Source organism: Halichoerus grypus, chromosome 13, assembly GCF_964656455.1.
Source record: "Halichoerus grypus chromosome 13, mHalGry1.hap1.1, whole genome shotgun sequence".
NCBI classification, from domain to species: domain Eukaryota; kingdom Metazoa; phylum Chordata; class Mammalia; order Carnivora; family Phocidae; genus Halichoerus; species Halichoerus grypus.
Window position 1 is genome coordinate 78,798,308 of NC_135724.1, and position 23,389 is coordinate 78,821,696.

General features: G+C 54.5%; 1 protein-coding gene across 1 annotated transcript; it reads right to left on the minus strand.

The window, feature by feature from the left end:
- Positions 1–2,212: 2,212 nt before the first annotated feature.
- On the minus strand, positions 2,213–23,141 carry GLTP (glycolipid transfer protein). Its single transcript, XM_036085993.2, has 6 exons — positions 22,871–23,141; positions 9,094–9,152; positions 7,994–8,127; positions 5,160–5,310; positions 3,218–3,400; positions 2,213–2,880 (listed from the first exon to the last, which is right to left on the minus strand). Exons 1-5 carry the CDS (start codon positions 22,971–22,973, stop codon positions 3,218–3,220), a joined length of 630 nt encoding a protein of 209 aa, XP_035941886.1. The 5' UTR covers positions 22,974–23,141; the 3' UTR covers positions 2,213–2,880.
- Between the last annotated feature and the right edge of the window lie 248 nt (positions 23,142–23,389).

The window sequence follows — 23,389 nt, forward strand, 5'->3', positions numbered from 1 at the left end:
CTGCTAGGTGGAGGTGATCCTGTCCCATTTTACAGATGCAGAAACTGAGGCCCAGAGCGGTGAGCTGGCTGCCCTGGATCCCGCAGCGACACAGTTGTAGAACCTGGACTTGAACCCCAAACGTGTTGGGTGGCGGTGGTGATGTTGCTACCGGTAGTAGCGACAGTAGAAGTCAAAGCAACAGGATACACATCGGTTTGAGAGGCTTCAAACCTCCCCAACAGTGTTCAAATGGGACTCCTCATGTGGCCCTCGGAAGCCACCCCGATCACGGGTCGCGGGCCGCGGGGCCGGAGGCCGGGACTCCCAGCCGCGCTGCGGCGGCGGCGGCGCAGGGCCCACAGCGCCACCTACCGGGCCCCGCGGGAGCCGCAGGCAGTCAGCGCGCAGGCGCGGGGCGCTGGCGCGCATGGCCCCAAGGGGGACCTGGGTCACCCCGCGGAGCTCTTCAACAAACCCACCAAACCCAAGGAAGGGAATAGCCCTCTCTTCTCCTATAACGCTCCGTAAATGATAAGTGGGCCAATACCGGACGATTACGCAGCCCAGCGCCAGACCAGTTTCATTGACTCTCGGTGAGCAGGGAACTGTTATATCCCCATTGTACGGATCAGGAGACTGAGGCTCAGAGAGGTTTGTCCGTGGCAACTCAGCTACAGCAGAGCCAGGACTCCAATGCCCAGTCACATCCTTATACGCACCCTGCTGCGTAAATATATCCTTGCAGTTTAATGTAACACTTAGCTAAGGCACCTTTCTGTGCTTCTATACTTCTAATTGCTTTACAAATAGTAGCATTTAATTTAAACCTCACAATCTGTGAGGTGGGTATTAGCAAGACCCCTGTGGTACAGAAAAGGAAACTGAGGCTCTTTAAGGGAGAAATGAATTTCTGCTCCTTGTCTGTAAGAGAGATGTATTATGATGGGTTTGAAACTTTTTTTTTTTAAGATTTTATTTATTTGACAGAGAGAGAGACACACAGTGAGAGAAGGAACACAAGCAGGGGTTGTGGGAGAGGGAGAAGCAGGCTTCTGGCAGAGCAGGGAGCCCGATGCGGGACTCATCCGAGGACCCTGGGGTCATGACCTGAGCACTTAACCGATTGAGCCACCCAGGCGGCCCTCTTTTTTTTTTTTTTAAGTAATCGCTAACCCCAAAGTGGGGCTCAAACTCACAACCCCAAGATCAAGAGTTGCATGCTCTATCGATGGAGTCAGCCAGGCGCCCCAAGAAAGGCTGTTTTTAAAAGGAAGATGTAGAATTCTTTTTACGTGTTGGCAGAACTTTGTGTTTCTAGGAAACCCGAAGTGAAAAAAAGCCCCAAAATCAGTTACAGCTTAGAAAGGCCGGTAGCGTTCTAGACCAGCAAGGGTGGGAAATATGATGAAATCGGAGACAGTAAGAAACTTGGTTCAGGTGTCCATCCCTTGGTCATGCCGGAGGCAGCCTTCCGAACTGGCTACCTGAGTGGATTGAGCAGGAGACTCCTGAAGGCGTTCCATCATTTTCAGGGTCATGTTCAGACCCCCTTGGAGCATGACTGTGTGCATGCACGCACACAACGTGCTGTGTCAAGCCACCAGGTCTTTGCCTAGACCTTCAGGTGTACTTGCCTCTCCCCCTCCGCCAGGCTCTTCCCCCCCACCCCCCGCCCCTTCCACGGAGGCTCAGGGCCCGCTGTGACTCCCTCAGAGGCATCCCAGGATGTGGCCCCTCATCTGTGGCCCCAGGCACCCTCTGGGCCCTGACGACTGTGTCGTCACTGTTGATTTGCTGACCCAACCTGCCCCCCCAACTACCAACTCTGGAGGAGCAGGAATGAAGTAAGATCAAGCTGCTCCCTCCATTTAACGCTAGTAATTGGAGGAAGCATCAGCCTGTGAGAAAGTGCAAATAACCCTGCAGGTTAGGGAGGCAATTGGGATTGCTGGGGACTGAGGTGAAGTGGAGAATACATTTGTCCACTTGTCCCATCCGGCCAAGGGGGGCAGTCATTTCTCAGCGCTTGCCACGCAGTCTGGTTTTTTTCCGAAAGCTGATTTGTGTGTGAAATTTCCCCCGTTTTTCAATGTGGCCACCACTTCTATTTTTGTAAACCATGGAGGCCAGAAGACAGGTCCCTGGCTTGTCTCCAGTTGTAACCTCTGTTCCAGGGCCAGGGGGGTGGGGGTGGGGGGGAAGAATCATGAACCAAAACAGCACACCGATGTGATTCCAAAATAGAGATTTATTTATTAAGGATCATTTAGTTTCTTGCATAAAAATCACCAATTGTTGTTCCTCATTGGGTTCTGAACACACATCAATTCTTTTGGGGTTGCTTTGTTTACCCCAACACTTTAAAAAATACAGCTCTTTTTTAGCGCCAGGAAGGACAGTTAAGGCAGCGAGGCATTTTCTTGGGTCTCAGATGGAGGGTTCACCCTCTCCCCCGTGAGAGAATACACATGGTAGGTAGTTTCTTAGGTTGGAAAAGCTGTCCCTGAAGAAAATAACTATGCAGAAGAATGCAAATATAGTCATCTGTGGTCACTTATTTGTGCCTGAGAGCTTTAAAATGACCCCCCTCCCCTTGGCCATCAAAGGCTTGCTGGTTGGTTTCAGCTATAAAAACACTGTCCGGCAAAAGACAGTAAGAAAGAGCAGGATCGATAATGACAGGGTTGTGAGGTCGGGCCGTGCAAACCACATGAGAACACATACCAGTTTGCTTTTAAAAAAAAATGCCCACCACAGGGGCCCTGTATAATTTCAAATCAAACTCCTCATGGTCCTTAAAATACCCAAAACATCATTCAGCCAGATCCTAAGGACACGTGCTTCTTCTTTTTCAAGTGAGGTGTATGACACACAGTTCCCCCCAGAGTTATGCTCCGCCTGGGGGAAAAAAAGAAAAAAGAAAGAAAGAAAGAAAAAACAAAAAAACCCTTGGACTTGAATAGAAACATTGATTTTTACCACAATGAAATGGAGGGATAGCAGTCTGTGCTGTTGTGAAATTCAAAGGGGATTCGGAAGTAGGATCGTTATTTATTGCTCCATTAGGATAACCCCCCAAAATGACTTTTAAACAAAAAAACCAGGGCTGGCCGTGCCCTGCGAGCCACCCCCCCTCCCAGCCTCCAGGCAGCTCCCGGGGCGGCCGGCCGGCTGGATTCACAGTGATTCGGTTCGCCTGGTGCTGCGAGCATCCCCCTGCCCCCGCCGGACGTGCCTACACCTTGTAGTTGAGCTCGGCGTTCATCTTGGTGTACATCTCGTAGATGACGTCGATGGTGGCCGTGTAGTTGACCAGGAAGAGGCGGACCTTCTCCAGGCACTCCTCCTCCGTCACGTTCTGCCCCTTGGAGAGCGCTTTCAGGAAGTCGGACTTGTAGGGTGCCGCGAACAGCGCTGCCTTGAGACGGGCAACGGGGGGGGGGGGCGGCATGGCGTTAGGGGACCGGCGGGGCCACCAAGCGGGGCCGCCGGGCCAGGGACGGTGGGCTTCTGGGAGGGGACGTCCCTGAGGCCCGTGCTCCTCGTGGCGTGGGAAGGGAAAGGAAGAGGGAGACGTGTGTGCCCGTCTACCCCTGTGAGGGACAGCAGGACGGACACGAGCTTTTGGGGACCGACAGACCTGGGTTCAAATTCCAGCTTGTGCCGCCGACTAGCTGTGAGCCTTGAGCAAGTTACTTAGCCTCTCTGAGCCTCAGTTTCCTCATCTGTAAAATGGGGATGATGATGGCACCCACCGAATCAGGTTGCTCTTGTAAAGGATCAAGGGGGTGGCGCCCGGTGCTCGGCGTGGTACCAGGCACAGGGGAGGCTGCCCAGCGCCGAGGAGCCTCTGGCCTCCGGGGCCCCGGCTCTGGAGAAGGCAGACCGCGGGAGGTGACTGCTCATTGGACTGTGGCTTCTCTTGTCCTTTAGGGGATGACGCTTCCCTAACTTTCAGGGCTTCCCTGATCCGTGAAAAGTACCGAGAACCAGAAATGCACAGAATTGCAGAGCCGGAAAGAAAAGAGTGCAGCCGGATGAGAAGCGTAGGCTGAGTCTGACAGGCTGAGGCACCTATAAACAGTGTCACACGACGAACACCGACAGCAAGACTCCGGGTACCTGAGTGTAAACCATGCGCCAAGCACTCTGTACACATTAACTTCTTCAATTTTCACTACGACCCTTGGAGATGGGGCCTCGTTTACACCCATTTGAAAGATGAGGATGCGAAGGCTCAGGGAGGTAGAGTCCCAGACCCCCTCTTACGGTGTGACCTGGAGCAAGACACTTAACCTCTCTGAGCACCAGTTCCTCATCTGTGAAATGGGGGTGAGGATGCACCCACTCCACGGTGCCTTTGTGAAGAATACAAGCCGTAGGCAGCCCGCCCCGGGCCAGGTGCGCAGGACACACCGTGCTCACTCAGGTGCCGGGCGTGAGGACTTGGCAAGGGAGCAGCACACAGGGAGGGCAGGGCTTCATGGCGCCCACCCGGGATGGGCCCTGCCCCCGGCCCCAGTGGGCGGCATAGCCCAGAGGTGGCCCAGCTCTTCCTGCCTACACCCAGACTGGCTGCCGGCCCAGCCTGTGCCCTGTGGGGAAGAGGCCAGCCTGTCAGACCCCGGGGACAGGGGGACGAGGATGGGCTGCAGGCGAGAGGGTGGGCCAGAACTGGCTGGGCAAGATGAGCGGGCCGAGAGAGGCAGGGTGGCCAGCAAGTGTGTAGGGCACCCCAAGGGCTGCTTCATCGCTGGAGTGCGCCTCTCAGCCTGGCGCCCTGGGGTCCCCATTTCCAGAAACCCCGCCCAGTGTCATCCCAACATAAACCACAAGACCCCTGCGGGCCGGTGCCTCTTCAGCAGCTGCCCCAGCGTCAGGGGATGGGCGGGTGCAGGAGCCTTTCTTCTCTTCCCTGCCCAGGGTGAGGATCTGGGCGGAATTCGAAGGGGCCAAACAGGCCTGCCCACCAGCAAGAGTCTCTGCCAGGCTTTCTCCCACGGCCTCCCAGTCAGGCCTCATGGGACACAGAAACCCCACGGAGCATCTACAGTAACACCCACCGTGGCCACGGATGGGACTGGGCAAGCGCACAGGATGGGGCCACACAGATCGGGAGACCTTCTGGAGCCCAGGCGGGCCCACAGCTAAGGAGCGGCAGTGTGGGGCTGGCTCACCTGGAAGATCTTCTGCACAATCCAGCCGTGGTACTTCTTGAGGGCCATCTCGTAGGCCTTGGTGGCGTTGACGCGGATGAGGTTGGGGTGATTCTCATCCTGCTCCCCGTCGCAGATGCTCTGGAGGAAGACCTGGATGAAGCGGAGGCCTCTGCAGCCCAGGAGAGAGAGACAGCTCCTCAGGACCGCGCACGCTCCTGCCCGTCGCCCCGCCAGCGCACCCCTGCGTGTGGCAGACCCTGACGCACTTGGACTCGGGCACGTGCTGTGCACACTCCTCAGGTGTTATCCTGAACCCGGCTGACGTGTAATGTGACCACCCGGCTCAACGCAGCCTCTCCCCAGCACCTTGCTGACTGCAGTCCCCGCTGGGCTGTAAGGTCTACGAGGCAGGTCTGGGCCCACCTTGCCCATTTCTGTGTCCATGTGACCTCCCCTGGGTTGGCACTCGGCAGGCGGCTGTCAGCGCTTGAGGACTGAAGACACAGCGCTGGCCCTCAGAGGGCTCACGGACCATGGACTCTGGACACACTGGGCACGCTGACGAGCCTGGCCCTGTGCCCGGGCTCCCCACCCCCACCACGGCCCCAAGCCACTGTCTGCACTCTCCAGCGGCCACTTGGGCCCTTCCTCCAGGGGAAGGACGATGCTTTAAGAGCCAGGAGAAAGCCATGGCCGTGGGGTAGAGCAGGGTGACTACGTCAGAGATGGGTACATGCTAGTCCTTTAATGCACAGCATTTCATCTCCCTCAGCTCCACAATCCACCCATTTCACAGAGAACACTGAGGCACCCCCGAAAGTCTTGGGCAAAGGCCAGGATGCGAACCCAGCTGTCTCACCCCTGAGCTGGACTCCTGCCTTTGCTGTCCCTCACTGTCCCCCCAGGGTGCCTAGATGAGCTGCTCTGCTCCTTCCCTGCAGGGAGGTAGGGATCGGGTTGGAGGGCTCTCAGGGGCAGGAGCACTGGGACTAAAGGATCTAACTTTACCACCTAGGAGGTGAAGGGAAGTCATCTGTACCTGGATCAGAACCCTTAACCATCAGGGATCAGCCTGAGCTGTGGAACTGAGCCCAGGGGACAATCCCAGCCCTGCCCTGGGTCAGCCACCTCTCTTGAGCCCCTGCCTTCCCCCAGCCCTAATGACCACTCCTCTCCCCAGCAGAGGGGATGAAGCGCCATCTGACCCTGTTACTGACCAGCTTCATGGCCCTCGGTGGCTCCCCAGGACCCCGATCATGCTGGGACTCACTTGTCCAATCCCACCTGGTCCCTCGCTGCTCCTGCCTCGCATCCAGAGCCTGCTGGACCAGACCCTCCCAGAGCAGCAGACACACCGGGCCTCTCCTGCCCTCCCACCTCTCAAAGGCCTCGTCCTCCTGGGACCCTCCTGCTCAGTCCTAGAGACTCTGCTTGGCACCCCTCCTCCAGGAAGCCCTCCCTGATCTCTCTCTGCTCCAGGCTCTGCTATCCTGCTGTCAGGATCCACCCACCAGCCCGATGCCCCAGCTACACTGTGATACCCACAGTGGGGCCCTGCCTCATTCAATGTGGCATCCCCCACACCCAGCAGGTGCTTATTACATGCTCAGCCTGTTGGCATCTGCCTTCACCTGCCCTCCCAGTCACCTGGCTCTGTCCATCTGACCAGGACACGAACTGAGCTGAACATCACCATCTGCCTTGCTCCTCCCCAGAAACGCACAAAGCGTGCTGATGGATAGACCAGGGCAGTTCTCATCCAGGCCTGGGAGTCTCCTATTGACAGACCAAAGTGGGCAGCTCGGTGGGGGCAGTTTCTGCAATGCTCTAAGGATGTTAATCACATCCCACCTCCCCCCTGACGCCCACTAGGCTGCACCCTCCAGGGAGCTGGCTCCTCCTGTTCCATTTCACCAAAGAAGTGTGTGGTGGGGAGAGGGGACTGGCTCCAGGGGATGGGGGGAGAGACAGGGGAGGAGCACCCTTCCTGACGCCTGACTCCAGGCCCGAGAGAGGGCAACACTGGGCACATCTGTGGGGCCAAGAGTGCATCCCTGGCTTCATAGTGGCTGCCAGTGGCGTTTGCACAGCTAAAGGAGAATTCTGTAGCTGGTAGAGAGCAGTGTGAAGGCAGCAAGCAAGCTGCCTGGCCTCTCTGAGCCTCAGTGGCCTTATCTGTAAGATGGGAACAACTGTATGTGGCTTCACGTATTTGCTAGAAGGACAATATAGAGAGAGATTATGAGCATTCTCAAGTCTAGGGTAAGATTGTCTGGGTTTAAATCCCATATCAGGGTACCCTGCCCCCAGCCCAGGGGACAGATCTGTGCAAGTTAGATAGAGTTCCTTCTCCTCAAGACACTGTATTTCTGTCATAATATATGAATCTACCATGTGCATGATGTAACCAGCCCTAGATACGACACCTTTGTGCAGTGCACAACCTGCACAACTGTGCTTGGCCAGAGTCCCAGCTCTGATCTTGTGACTTCGGCCCATGATTTGGCCTCCAGAGCCCCAGTGGCCTCCCTCTGTGAGATGGGGATAACCACCACTCCTAACTCCCAGCACATGAAATAGGATCAGGCGCAGGAAATGTTTAGCACAACGCCCAGAGTATGCACTCACTTGCTATGTCTCTCTGATGGGGCTGGAACAGGGAGCGTCACCATCGGGTGGGCCTTGGCCCTTTGGGCGCTTTTCCTCAGCTACTAACTAGCATCACACAAGGGAGCCTATGTGAAAGAAATGGAGGTGACCTCGCAGGGCAAGAGTAGGGCCGGATGTCCATCTTCTGCAGAGCAGGGCCCCGGGCTGCACCGCCACACACACCCGCCGCCCAAGCCTGTCACCTTTTCAGCCACATCAGCGCCAGCGTGGCTCCCACTTTGGGCCACTCTGCTCCATACATTTCCTTCTCCACCTCCAGGATGTTCTGCAGGGTCCGGAACTTGGCTGGGTTGGTGTCGTACACAGCCTTGATTTTCTGGAACGGAGCACATGGAGTTTTCCCCTTGGAAAAGCTGTCTTCCCAGATGGCCGGCCCCCGTGCTCAGTCGGGGAGCACCACTCTCCTTCCCACCAGCACCAGGCCCGGCAGGTAACTGCCATGGCTGGTTGCATTTATCGAGCACCTTCCGTGGGCCGAGAGGGGCCAAGTGCTTTATGGGTGCTGCTTTATTTGGTCCGCACAGCGATCCCAATGTTGCTCTGTCATTATCTCAGTTTGCAGATGAGGAGACCAAGGCTCAGAGAGGGGACACTGACAGCTGGTACGGGTGGCCATGGGTTCCAGTGCAGACGGGCTCCAGAGGCCATGCCCTCCAACCCTCACTACTGAGAGCCCCTCAGACACCGAGCGTCTGCAGACAATCGCTTTGGGATTCACAGGTGTGAAGGAACAAGGCTCCTGAGTTGGAGCCAGGCAGTTCAGATCGGAATCCCACCTCTGCCCCTTCCTTGCTGTGTGACCTTAGGTGAGCCTCAGCTTCCTCATCTGTAAAATGTGGATAATGACAGACCAGCCTCAAAGGGCTGCTGGGATGTGCCCCAACCCTGCAGGCCAGGCCCTACGTGGATGCTCATAGGGAGAGGGTCAGTGGCTGGGGGGATGGCAGCGGGAGCTCCCAGGAACAGGGAAGGGAAGGGCCAAGCCGATGCCCCTGGGGACTTTGGAGTTTATTTCTTACTTGGTTGGGGTGGATACAAGAACCAGGTTCCTGCTCAGGTCAACCCTTCAGACTGTGGTCCCTGTCAGGTTGTGACTGGGGGGCATGACTGCAAAGGAGGACCGGGAACCTTGAGCCCTGAGCTGGATGAGCTGAGGGCCAAGCCCATTTTCCACATCTTCCTGTTCCTCAAGCTTGTGGCGGGGAGCGGGGCACTGGTGCCCAGTGCTGGTTTAGGTTCCCGATGCAGGCTCCACGCCGTGGCTGCCGGGCCAAGTACATACCGTGATGTTACCGCTTATGTCTGCCTTGATGGGAGTAAACACTGGGGACCCGAGGCAATCTGGGGACAAAACAAGAAGAGAGATTCAGATTCCCGGCCAGGATGAAGATTCAGGAACGCCACAGGCCACGGAGGCTTGGGAACAGGAAGGAGGGTCACTTGGTGTGTTGAGGGAAAAGCCGAGCTATTCATTGGTGTTGAAAAGGCTCATGGGCAAGTTAAGATTGAGTGCTGGGCCCCAGGTGAGACCAGTTTCTTGCTGCAGGACTTGTCAGAGCCTTTAAAATGCAACTGGAGGGGCGCCTGGGTGGCTCAGTCGTTAAGCGTCTGTCTTCGGCTCAGGTCATGATGCCAGGGTCCTGGGATCGAGCCCCGTATCGGGTTCCCTGCTTGGCGGGAGGCCTGCTTCTCCCTCTCCTGCTCCTCCTGCTTGTGTTCCCTCTCTCGCTGTGTCTCTCTCTCTCTCTCTCTGTCAAATAAATAAATAAAATCTTTAAAAAAAAAAATAAATAAAATAAAATGCAACTGGAGGGGCACCCGGGTGGCTCAGTCGTTAAGCGTCTGCCTTCGGCTCAGGTCATGATCCCACGGTCCTGGGATCCAGCCCCGCATTGGGCGCCCTGCTCAGCGGGAAGCCTGCTTCTCCCTCTCCCACTCCCCCCTGCTTGTGGTCCCTCTTTGGCTGTCTCTCTCTCTGTGTCAAACAAATAAATAAAATCTTTAAAAAAAAATAAAATAAAATAAAATGCAACTGGAATATCTAGGGGGCAAACCCTTTCATCCACAGCACGCTTTCTCCCTCGGACAGCACCGTCCAGAACTTTGTGCAGTGATGGAGATGTTCTCTATCTGCGCTAACATGGACCCCACGTGGCTCCTGGGCACTTGAAACGTGGTGTGACTGAGGCGCTGGATTTGTGATTTTATTTGACTTCCATCCACTGAAATGTGAACGGCACACGTGGCCCGTGGCTCCCGTACTGAACGGCACAGCTGTATAGGACCCTGCAGAACTAATGCTCTGATAAACCCATCTTGGTCAACAAGGCAGATCACCGCTCACTGACCAGCTGCCCAGTATGCAGACTGAGGAATCTTATGAGGCAGAGGAGGGGCCAGATTTATTAAAAATGACCTTCTCATTCACCAGCTTCTAAGAAAGAAACGAGCTGGGCACTCAGAGGCCCCATGGTTCTGAGACCCTGCTTTAGAGCCCAGGAGAGCCCGCAATGGCATCCCAGTCACTTAACAGACATGAGGAACGCGGGCTCGACCCGCCCCCCCAGCTCTGCACACATGGGCAGTGCGGGCTGGGGTGTTGTTCCTTCAGCTCCCCCCCGGCCTCAGCTTTCCCGTCTGGCCAGTGGGGCAACAGGACCGATCAGACATACCATGGGCAGGACTTGGAACAGTCCACTTCCAAGACACATGTTTTGTTTATCTCTGGAATTGGAATGTTCTTAACTGGAGGGTTTTTTCCCTACGTGGTTCCTTTCTCGGGGCTACCAGTGACACCTCTGAGTTGAGAAAAGGCAGACCTAGAAACTGGTAGACCTGAAATGCGAGCGGCCTGGGGCCTGCCCGGCCCCCTTCCCTCCGTTGTGACCCCCTGGCAGACCGTCACGAGGACCAGAGATGAGCAGGCTCAACGTGGACTGCACCCTCAGAGCCTGAAGACAGCTGAGCTCCCCCAACACGTTCTCACTGTCCTCAGCGCTGCGTCCAGAGACCCGCCACGCCTGATCCAGAGCCCGGGGGACAAAGACGCCCGAGCAGGCCGGGCGTGGGTACCAGACCCACGGGGGGTAAACGCCAGTGCTAGACTCTCCTTGCCCGGCCGGGGTCTCGGTGTGCACACCACCTTCACCGCACAGGAGCAGAGGACTGGGGGGAGCAGGGAACATCCACAAGCTGAATTCCACCCAAGGTGACCCAGCACACCTGGCCAGCCATCTGGAACAGTCTGAGCACAGCTGTTAAAGGAGGTGCACTGGGGAAACAGCTTGAAGACACTAGAAATGAAATACCCCAAAGCCCAATGGAAAGAAAGTGCGGTAGTCACCCAGACAGGTGGGGTTCGAATCCTGCCCCAACCATGCCCCAGTTGAACAAGTCTCCTCGCCTGTGTGCCTCAGTTTCCTCTCACGTCAAAAGGGGCAATAATAGTACTTAATTCATAGGGTTGTCACAGGAATTAAAAACCATGCACTGGATGCACCTAGCAGAGTGCCTGGGACAGGAACACTCAAGAAATGAACTTTGATCATTTTTGTGACCTCAAGCTCCATGGTCCAGCAAACGCCACCCAGATGTCACCCAGCTGTGCTTATAAGCCACCAGGCCCCGCAGAATCTCTGCCGAATGGGAACCCACTTGGCCTGTGGGGGCAAACCTCCCTTCAGGGGGCCATGCCGGCCGCGGCTCCGAGGTGCTGGGCCGGGGCTCTGGGCACTCAATCCTGAGCACTGCGGCCTCACAGACCCACCTGCCGAGGGCACTCAGAAGTGAGCCGACTACTCCATCCCGCTCGTTAATCTTGCCCGGCAAGCCACTGACGTCATCCAGCAGAAGCCAACCTGGAGAGGTCCTGCCATTTGCGTGCCCTGCGGTGCGTTACTACTGGGTCCCGCAAAGGACAAGGCCTTCTAGACTTAACGAATAATGCAAGTGAGCCAAGACCCCCACCGCCACCCGCGGTGCCTGTTCCCCTCTTGCCCGTAAGCTGGGGGCCACCAGCACCGACCCTCACTGGGGCCAGCCGGCCGCCACGGATGTGCTGCGTGGGGACCGGCACGGCCCCTCTGAAGGCACGGCTGCTCCCCAGCGCTGACAGCGTCAGGTCCCCACCTTCCAGAAAGGCAGACTGTCCAAACATACAGGGTGAAGTGATGGACGGCGAGCCAGGGGCAGTCAGACATTAACGGCAGAGTAGAGGTGGTGGGTATACAAATTCTCGCCGTAGGGTGCCTGGGTGGCTCAGTTGGTTAAGCGACTGCCTTCGGCTCAGGTCATGATCCTGGAGTCCCGGGATCGAGTCCCGCATCGGGCTCCCTGCTCAGCAGGGAGTCTGCTTCTCCCTCTCCCGCTCCCCCCTCTTGTGCTCGCTCTCTCTCTCAAATAAATAAATAAAATCTTTTAGGGGCGCCTGGGTGGCTCAATTGGTTAAAATCTTTAAAAAAAAAACAACAAAAAACAAAAAACAAATTCTCGCCGTAAAATTCTTTCAATTTTGCCCTGTGTTTGAAAACGGTCGTATAAAATGCTCGGGGAAAAGTCAGGGTTCTTTTTGTTGTGTGTGGCTGGTTGGTTGGTTGTTTGTTTGTTTGTTGCTCCTAAAGTCACGTATTTTCCTTTTCCTTTTTTTCCAAGACCGTTTCACCGTGACAGTGCTTGTGATCCCACATGTAACTCCATTTACCCTCCGTCTCCAGCCCTTGGACTTGAGCTTTGAGAGGGCAGGGACCCGGTCGCCTGGGTTGCCCCGTGTCCCCAGCGCCCGGCAAGTGGCCGGACCCCGTCGGGCACTCGGGCGGCATGTGCGGCCCGGATGAGGTGGGCCACCTCCCGCCAGGCCCGTCGGGCTGCAGGCCGACCGCAGGGCAAAGCTGCCAGGGGAGAAGGAGAAAGCCCGGGCCCGGGCGGCAGACTGGCGCGGCCGGTGACGGGGCATTCGACGTGCATTTCAGAGATGCAGAGGAGCGGCCTCCGGCCTCCTGGGCTCTGAAAAGGCTCTTGTGCGGTTCGGAGCGGCCGGGCGGCCGGAGAAAGGCTCTTTGTTCCCCGTGCCCCTGCCGGGGCGCTCCGCGGGTCACGAGGCCGCGTGGTCAGCAGCAGCCGGGCCCTGACAGCAGCGGTTTTGTGCGGCCTGGCCAGCGCGCTGGGGCAGAGCTCCGGCCCCACTGGGGGCAGGAATGCAGGCCGAGAGCCGAGCGGGAGCCGGGAGGGGGAGGCGTGGGGTGGGGGGCAGACCCCAGAATCCACTTCCAGCAGGCCACCTGGGGTCACGGAAGCAGCAGTGTGGAGCTCGGGAGTCTGCCGCTTGGGGTTCAGCTCTCAGGTCTGGAGTGACTGGGGATCAGTGACTCAGCCATGCTGGGCTCGGGCCCCTCCTTGCTGGCCACAGCTCACGGGGCGGGGGGGGGGGGTGCGCTCTGGGTGTAGCTGAGCTGACGCCTTGAAGCAGCTTCACTGTGACCTACCCAAGGCCACCGGGCCCAGAGAAGCCAACAGACCTGCCTAGGGTCACACAGAGGAAGCCAGGCACTCAGGCACAATTACAGGACCAAGGTTGGTTCCACCACTCCCTCGCCTTTCTTTCTAGAATGTTTCCATCCCGTGTGAACTCAACCAAAGGGGGAGTACTCCAACAGGAAAACCAGAAGATGATTTTAATCACCAAGCACACGGTGGCCTTTCGAATAGTTTAAACTCAGGCCTGCCCCTGCTCCGGATAGAGCGTGACAGTATCCAGGCTCACCTTTCCTATAGTATGCAGCCCTGCCCCCAAATTACCTTTCTTGTTTTACCAGTTTGGCAGATACCTCAAAGTTGTTTTTCATTGTTGTCAGCAAACAGGCTCTTTAAAATGCCATCCAGAAGCCCTCTGCCCAGAGGGAGGGAGGGGGCTTGGAAGGCTTCCTGGTTCCTCCTCCAACCTCCAGGGAGAAAGGAAGTTGTCTTTAAAAAAAAAAAAAAAAAAGCGAAACAAAAAACCAAAAACCAAAAGAAAAATCAGATATAACTCCACGATTTTACTCCATAGGACCAACTCTAATGAGCACAGATTCTCAATACAGATAAGCCTTGGTTATCTGGAACGTGTGGCAAATGGCCCCTTCTGTTTGGTGTGGAAGGTTTTTCTAAGCCTGCTACTCAACCCACGAGGCATGAAGGAAAATACCACAAATCTGATTACAAAATCCAGAGACCTCCCGTATGGGGCATGAGGAGATATTCATCACTAATCACAGGCCAACAACAAACTGATGGTTGGAGGTGCTGATCAATGAAACAAACCACGGACTGAAGATTATTATCCCTAATATGTAAAGAGCTCTAACAAATCAATAAAAAACCCAACTCAATAGAAAAATGGCAAATCACAGAACAACAATAAAATGCCTTATCTCAGTAATAAGAAAATAAAATTAAAGCAGTGAAATATTTTCTAACTACCAAGTTTTATGAATGCACGGACCTCTAGTTCAACCATTCTGTATGGAACTCATCAAAATGTAACACGAATGTCCCTGATTTTGTACAGCACACCATGCACGGTTTTCTAAACAGGGTCATCATGGAAAATATGAATTATGATAAAGGTGTGACCCAGTGACATCACAGACCCCCTCGACCCTTCACTAAATGGCTCTGCACAGTTTAAAAGAAACTCGTCTTGAGGGGTGATGGTCACTTCCTCCTGCTTTCTCTGCAGTGCTTTCATTCTGCTAGATACTTGGAAAATAAATAGCCAACTGTGTCAGCATCACCTGCAAAATGTGGGCGCCAAGTGAGCATTTTTGTACCTGACCTCTGTGACGATTCTGGCTGGACCACCTCCTACCTGGGTCTTCACCATAGCTCAGATGAGTGAGATTGCCAGAGAGCAGAATTCCCCATGAGCCAGCGGTCACCATATGCCACCCAGAGTCAGACGCATTTCTGCTTTCTCTGGCCTCAACGTGGTTGGAAAGCAACAGTCGCTGTGCTCTGAGTGAGACCACAGCACACTCGATGCATGGCTGCCCCACAAGACCTGCCCGACACTGGACACCAGGGTGACCCAACTGCCCTGCCTAGCCCACCCTCTCGTTGCATCTCAGGAATGCAAAGCCTTCCATTTCTTAGGCACGTGCCTTCACTTCAGCCTGTGTGATTCAGGATGGAAAACACCTAGCCCAACCCATAAATACTTACTCCCCAGAAAGGAAGAACAGGATGCCTGTGTCGTTGATGCTAGGAGCCTGGTTTGGGAAGGTTCTATTTCAAATTCAATTTTTTTTTTTTCCAATAGCCAGATAATAAGGTTTTGTTGTTAAAGACGTGGGGCAGATTAACTTTACAGGTCCTAGGTTACAAGGACCATAATGAGAGGCACTCAAATTACAGCCGATGGAGATGAATCATTTATTAATCCACAGGTATGTGGGGTGGTGTGTGTGTGTGTGTGTGTGTGTGTGTGTGTGATGGCTCGGTTTGCCTATTTTGAAGAATAAGAACGCTGAGAATGCCCACCTTCCTAAAACTAAAACTTATTATTGAGATAAGGCATTTTATTGTTGTTGTTCTGTGAATTGCCATTTTTAAAAAATCCTGGCTGAGGAGGAAAGAATGTTTACAAAACAATCCAAAAACATTGTTTTTAAAAATCACCCCTATGACATGCCAACTCTTTGTCCGCAGTTGCCTGCTTCGTTCAGCAAAAACCAGCCTTGAAGTGGGAATGTGGTTGGGAAATGTGTTTTTCTTGCTGTGTGGCCTGGGAGAAAGCAGTTAACTTCTCTGAGCCTCCTTATTTGTAAAACAAGGCTGATAATGGACCCCACCTCATCAGGTTGCTGTGAGGCTTAAATTAGGTTGTATGAAGGGCTCTGCATGGTCTCTGCCACCTAGTAAGTGCTCCAGAAAAAAGGAAGTATTCTTTATGCTCATTATTATTATTATTACTATTATAAATGATAACATCATTTCCATCTTTTTCAACTGGCACAGGAAATCCACGAAAGAATGATCCCAATGACTGAGAAATCAAAGGACAAAGAGAGGAAGAGAGGGAAGGAGGAAAGGGGTCTCCACAAATGGGTATGGATACAATTAGCAGGAAACCTCCAGTCATAAAATTATGACTTCAAATGTATTCCAGACGGTTAAAAAACACGATCTCAGAAGGGAGTGGAGTAAGGAACTGGGGGGAACAGCAAGGCAGAAAATGAATCATTTCCGAGCACAGGGAAGTGTGAGCGGGCTGGTTTTTATAGGACCCTGGAGAGGGCTGATCAGCTGTAATGACTTAAAAGCTCAGCTACAGTTAACACTCTAACAATAAAAAAAAAAAAAAAAAAAAAAAGAAGCAGCAGCCAAGAAAAAAGGCCCCTGATACAAGTAACACTGTAAGAAGGTAACAAAAGGAGTTCACACCCACCCAGGCCGGTTTTTAAACGGAAACAATGAAACCTAAAACCAGAACCCCAGCACTGCCAACCCAGGGCTCAGGGAAATGCCAGGTGGGACCCTCCTAGCGTCCCCTTCCCTCACAAACTGGGAGGAAGGGCCAGAAAAAAGAGCCTTGTCTCTGCCCTGAATAAGACTGCCCTCCCTTGTTGCAGGGCCAGCCCACTTCTAAGCCCTGGGGACCCACTTCCTAGCTGCACCACCTGGTCGAATCCCTTCACCACTCTGAACCTCAGTGTCTTCCTCTGTAAAATGGCACCAACTCCTCCTCATTCCTGGGGTCATGATAAGCGGCTAGTTCAAAGCTCGGCCCATGGGAGCCACTCAAAATGGGGGTTTCGCTAACTATGATGGGGGGAGGGGGGACGCATTACATTTTACAAAGCCCTCTGTCACTCATGTCACTCATTCTTTTTTCCTTTCACTTCGACACCTGCTGGGCAGCTCCACTGGGCCGGGTGTGCTGCTGGGCTCTGGGAGGACCCAACTTTTCTCTGCCCGTAAGGGATTTGCAGTGGGGCCCGGTTCTTCCTCCAAGCAACCCCAGGCTGGAGCTGAGGAGGGCCTCTTGAGCTAGCAAGAAACAGAACGGATGCTTGGATCTTTTCTCTCCTGTTTCTCCATTTTATTCCCTCTAGGGGCAGAGGCCAGACTTTAGTCCTTGACCTCAGGGCCAGACTTCCCTGGACACGGTAGTTGTCTTGGGCTACCCAAAGTGACTTCTCCCTGCTGGGCCTCAAAAGCAGCCAACCCACAGCTGTCACGGAGACAAGAGGCTAAGACTACGGGGCCAGCGGAAGCCCTCCCATCGGGTGTTCCTCGGATCTTACTGGGGCCGGGCCAGATGAGGAGCTGGATGCCTCAGAACAATGGCAGGCACCCAGTAGGTGCTCCTCAAGCCCAGCGGGCCCTCACCACTTGCAAATGCACTGCCAACTAATAACAAAGAGTCTGCAGGCAGTTTCAAGCCTGCAAAAACCCATTGCAGAAAGGGTATTTTTGGCTTCTTTCTCCCGCAGGACATCGTTTCTTCCTTCTAGAAGTGTCCCTCCCAGGCATACGGTCTAGGTCCCGTCCCTAGAGAATCCGGTGCTCAACAGACACTCAACCAAAACGATAACTAACCTGCTGTAGTAAAAGGGTTCATAGAGCTGCTTCTCTTTCTGGGGGATATTCTATATAAAACCAAAAATAAACATCTATTTGTCTAAACTTAACAAGCAAAACAAAACATTGCAGAGATCTGACAGGTGGTCCCAAGTCCCGGAAGGTGCTTGTTGCAATGGGGAGAATAACTTCCCCTAAAGAAGGGGAATTCTTACTCAGAGACCAAGGGTGCTGGTGGGGCTGGTTCCCAGGCGGGTTAATGCAATGTCCCAATTACAGGAAAATCTGACCGGTTTGGGACCTCCCCACTGGAGGACTTCTATATCCTACTCATTCAAACTTGCATTCAAATGAGCAAGGGTTATGGGCCCTGCTGGGGAAACCTGTATATCTGGTGTGCGGTGCCCAGCATCTTGGACAAATCACTGTGGGGCCAGCAGAGCCCTGGACTTCTTTGGTCCAGGCTGGCTCCATGGGGGGTGGGGGGTTCTCCTCTCTCAACAGGAAGCCGGGAGAGCAGGCGGGCACGCACAAGCTAAAACCACTGCGTAAGGAGTTCTGAGGCCGGAGTTCTGAGTTCTAGGCAGACTCTACTGGTTAACACCCCCCGCCCCCGGCTGTGTGACCCTGGGCAAGTCACCTAACCTCCTGGGCCTCAGTTTCTCTGGCTGTATAACAAGAAGATTATTTTGTGCTCTGGGCTGCCAAAAAATTAGCAAGCACTGAACCAAAGGGATGGGAAATCACTCTTTCTGGGGTTTTCCCCTATGACTACTTGACGAGCACCAGATAGGTGTAAGACCTGATTCTCTGGACATCCATTTAATTAAGAGATCTGAATGAAGAAAAATCACCCCCAGAATTTGGATTTCAGGAGCTGAGAGATGGAAATCATCCCCTTCAGCTCCTGCATCTTAGTTTCTCCCTAAACAGTGAAAGCAAACAGGTGTGATGTCACGCGTCACATCTGACCTGCAGCAGTGTGTTAAGAAAAATGCCAAGGTTGTGTCTAGACTAAAAGGGAGAGAACAGGGTCATGATTGATTAATAATGTCTGCTGTGGGTATGGTTTATGAGTTAGGTATTTTAATTTAGAAAGCGAGAGAAAAGCAAAACTGCTTCTGGAAAGAACCCAGGGGGAAAAAAATGCGAAAGGAACCAAAAGCATTCACTCAGCAAATACCACTAGCTCGCCCAGGGCTAGGCACTGAACTAGCTCAGTCACAGAATGGGATGGGTTCTACGGTAGTCTAAGGGAGTTAGGAAAGACTTTCTGGATGAGGCAACTTTCCCATGGAGATACGTGGAACCCAGCCAGGCAAACGGAAGGTGGTAGGCTGGGGAGGAGCGGTGTGCCAGACAGAGGCAAGGGGTACCATGGTACCATTTGGGGGGTTGTAAGCCATTCATAGAGGCTACAGCACAGATTTGAAGCTGGGGTAATAGGCAGCCACTGAGGCTTCTAGGCAGGGAGTGACAAGATGAAATGACATCTAAGTCTCTCCCTCCTCCTCTCCTACTCCCTCCGCCCTCTAATTGTTAATGCTGGAGGACACTGCTGCATAATTGACCTAAAAGATGAGAGAGCAGGCCTCACAAAAGTCAGTTGCAAGCTGATCACTCAAGAGGTGAGATCCAATTACTGGGTCAAGGTAGGGAAGAAGATGGACAAAGGGCTGGACTCTAAGTGGACATAGTAAAAGCTGGAGAGAAGGAGGAAGGGCTAGCCCACAACTGACCTGCAGCACCAAGAACAAGCATCCACCCAGGCCAGCCTATTCTGTCACAAACCACACGGGACACAAGTGAAAGAGATGCGGTTGCTCTAACAGGTTAAAAGCCTTCACATCCGTCGACCTAGCAATTTCACCTCTAAAAATTAGAACTCACAAAAGAAGTACACAAAGAAACATACACGGGGATGTTCACTGCGGCGTTGTTTACCAGAGCAGACAATGGGAAGTGATGTGAATGTCCCACCGCGGGGGACCAGTTACATAAATGATGGCCACATTCAAACGAAGGAGTTCTAAGCAGCCGCAAGAAACGACGATCGGCCTGGAAAGATGGTCAGGCTGCAGAGCTGGGTGGGAAAAGCAGCTTATACATTTTCCTTTAAAGGTGGATAAAAACGAGTCCAAAAGGAAAATACCCTGAAAGGTCGGAAGAGATGCTCTCAAAACAAAGACACACCGACCCAAAAAACCGTACCTCCAAAGGTTCTGAGAGGGTTAGTGAACGAATCCACGTAGAGAACCGGCACATAGTAAGTGCTCAATAAACAAAAGGGAGATTTTTATTTATCATTTCTTCTTGCTCAATTGTCCCTCAATAAACAGATCTTCCTGGCAGCATTAAATACTTTTTAAAAACACAGCTTTCGGGGCACCGGGGTGGCTCAGTCGGTTAAGGGTCAGACTCTTGAGCCTCAGCTCAGGCCTTGATCTCAGGGTCAGGAGTTTAAGCCCCACGTTGGGCTCCATGCTCTTAAATAAAAATAAATTAAAAAATAAAAACACAGCTTCCAGCCCTTTGCCCTGTGTATATCGAGAACAGTGGTTCTCAGCCAGATTTTGTCGCCTTGCGGGTATTTTTGGTTGTTGCAACTTGGGGAGATGAGGTGCTACCAGGGATGCCACTGGAACATCCTCCAACGCGCAGGACGGCCCCCACCACGGAGTGATCCAGCCTCAGCTGGCAGCAGCGCCATGGTCCAGGCACCCTGCTTTGGAGGGAACTGTCGCTGCGACCTCCCTCGGACTTCTTGCATCCCTTGAGCCCAACCTGCTCCGTTCAAGAGACACACACACACACCACCCAGATCATCCAGGTGACCAGATGCTCCCAAGACTTCACAGAGCCCCTGTGTTACAGCCGACAGGAGATCTCAACTGAGCCCTGAGTCCCAGAGAAAAGCCCCTGGTGGGAGCGTCCTTGGAAACCTTAAATCCTCAAGAACTCTTCTCCCCAGACAAGCATAAAGGTTCCAAATGGATCATCGCATTTTTTTTTAAGAGTGCTAAGAATGATTCTGCGTGGGCCCACCCACTGGGGCTTCTGTATCAGTGGCACCTCTGTCAGCAGATGTGATGGCCCCCAGCACACGGCTCACAGCAAAGACAAGGGTCCTTTGAGATCAGGGGAAGGGAGGAGGGGCTGCTCTTCAGCCCCGACATCACAGCACTGCTGGTTCCAGCGGCCACCATCCCCTTTCCTCTGAAACCAGCCAGATAATCACATTCAATAAGCCCCCCATCCGCCCCCCGCCCCGGGGCTGCAGACCCGCGGTACACGCACTAGTGCTGACGATAAGGGATGAAAAGCCCTAAAAGAGCACAGGGCTTAACTCGGGGTTTCTCCGCCTCGACACTGCTAACATTTGGGGCTGGATCGAGTCTTTGTGGCGATGGCTGTCCCGTTCATGGGAGGGTATTTTGCAGCATTCCTGGCCTCTAGCCACTCATGCCAGGGGCACCTCCCTGCATGCCCCCCCAAAGCTGTGACAAACAAAAGAGCCCCTAGACGTTGCTGGATGTCCCCTGAGGGGGCCAAACTGCCCTCAGCGGAGAACCACTAGCTCCAACAGATTCTGAATCCTTGTCCAGGGCAAGCTGGCTCCATCCTGCGAATGTTGACAGAACAAGAGGTGGGGGCGCCTGGGTGGCTCAGTCGTTAGGCGTCTGCCTTCGGCTCAGGTCATGATCCCAGGGTCCTGGGATCGAGCCCCGCATCGGGCTCCCTGCTCAGCGGGAGGCCTGCTTCTCCCTCTCCCACTCCCCCTGCTTGTGTTCCCTCTCTCGCTGTGTCTCTCTCTGTCAAATAAATAAAATATTAAAAAAAAAAAAAAAAAAAAGAACAAGAGGTGGGGTGGGAGGCGCTGAAGCCAGTTGGTTCCCAAGCCCCTGCTTGGAGGGTCTGTGTTATCTCAACACTGAGATACCAGTAATAAGCACATTTCATTCATTCCATGAGTACTGACTAAGCACCTACTAGGTGCCAGGCACTGTTCTGGGTACTGAGGATGCAGCAGCGGACATAAAGGACCAAGACCCTGCTCTCGGGCTGCTTACCCAGGTCTGAGGATCATACAAACCTGGCGACTGCCCTCCCTCCAACACTGATTAATCACCTACTATGTGAAGGAACCAAAACTGGATCCAGGAACTCATATGATAAGCAACCCCCCCTCCCCCCAGGATCTATTTGGCACTTAAGGCCTCAGGGCTCTACACACATTCATTTACTCCTTGCAGCTAGCCTTAGAGATCAGCATCCCCATTTCGCAGATGGGGATCACCCACTAGGGGGAACGTGAGTGACTGCCCAGGTGCCAGATCTCTTCAGTCCCAAGTCAGTGTTAAGGTTCTATCAGTTTGTGGGTTTTAGCTTAACTCTGTCCTGGAAACTGGTATCCTCCCACAAAGCCACTGAGTGCACCAGCAGGGCAGGGTGCTGGGAAAGCCCACATGGAAGAGAAAAAAGCAAAGGTTCAGGTTGCACCCCTTAGCCAGGACCCGAAAGGCAAAGGGCAGGAGCAGATGCTATTGTCTTCTATTTCCCATTTTCCATCCAGGGCCTGGGCTGGGCTCAGGGAGGGGAGGAAGGAGGCTCTGAAGCTGGGTTAGGGACTGCCCTCCTCATGCTCCCACAGCCTTCCTGGGCCTGACATACAAGGAACGGGTCTTCTTTTAGAGCCCACACCAAGCACCCTGTGTGGGATGTCACCCCCACAAAGCAGCTTCCCCTGTCCTGACCCCTGTTCTAAATGGAGGAAAAATCTTAGGTGGTTCCCCCTAGAAAGGGGTGCCAGAGTTTTGCAACTCCCAACTCAAAACCCTCCTCCTCATCCTTCCTGGCTTCCTCGGTTCTCTTTTGGAGTGGGGGTGGGGTGTCTTTCATCTGGAATGGGGGAATTCTGAGGAAAGAAGGGTTCACAAGGTCCCGTGAGGGAGAGGCTGGGAGAATAAGGAAAAGAGAGGGCTTATGAAATGGGAGGATTATTTTAAGGGGAGGGGGTTGAAAGTCATTCTGAAAAGGAAGAAGGGAATGGTGGGGGCAGGGATATGGGATTTGGGGGAGAAGGGGTGGGATGTTTTGGAGGAGATGGAAGACTGGGAAATTGAGGCTTTGGAAGAGTGAGGGGTGTCTGGGGGAGATGGACCATTGGGGGAGCCCAAGGAAGTGGAGAACTGGGGGCATCTGAAGGATATGGTGGAATGTGAGGTGCCTGGAAATGGAGTGGAGACGGAGCATCTGGGGGTGTCTGGGAAGAGATGGAGAATGTGCCATGTTGGAGGGAGAGAGGATCTGGGAGTGGTCCGGGGTAGGGAGAACTGGGGGTGCCTGGAAGGAAAGGGGGTCTTGGGTGCCTGGGGAAACAGGATTCGGGGTGTCTAGGAGAGGGATGGCTGGAGGATGCTCGGGAGATGGGGGGTTCGGGTGCGTCTGGGAGCGCTCTGGGGCAGAGCTGCGGGCCGGCTCCCCCCTCCACCCCGGCTCACCGAAGAAGGGCGGCAGGTGGGACACCGCCTCCAGGAAGGGCCCCGTCTCGATCTGCTTGTCCGCGGGCAGCGGCTTCAGCAGGTGCTCCGCCAGCAGCGCCATTTCGGGGTCGAGGCCGGCGGTGATGCCCCAGCCGGCGCCGCGGGCGTCCACGCCGCCCCCCGGGCCGCCGCCGTCAGCGCTGGGGCCGTCACTGCCGCCCGCCGCAGACTCCTGGGACGCCAGCGTCGCCACTTCCGCCCGCGCCGCGGCCCGCGTAGCCGAGCGCTCAGCGCCGCCCGCAGGCCGAGCGCCTAAGCGCTCCGCCGCGCCGCCCCGCCCCTGCCCGCCCGCGCCAATCCGCGCCCGCCGCCGCGCCCGCCCGCCCAATCCGCGCCCGCCGCCGCGGGCCTCCGCGCCGCCATTGGGCGGGGGGCGGGGCCGGCCTGTCCGGCGTGGAAGCGCGCCGACTCTCCGATCCAGGTCCGCCCAGGTGAGCCGCTCCCAGGTGAGGCTTCCCCAGGTGTTCCTGCAGCCTC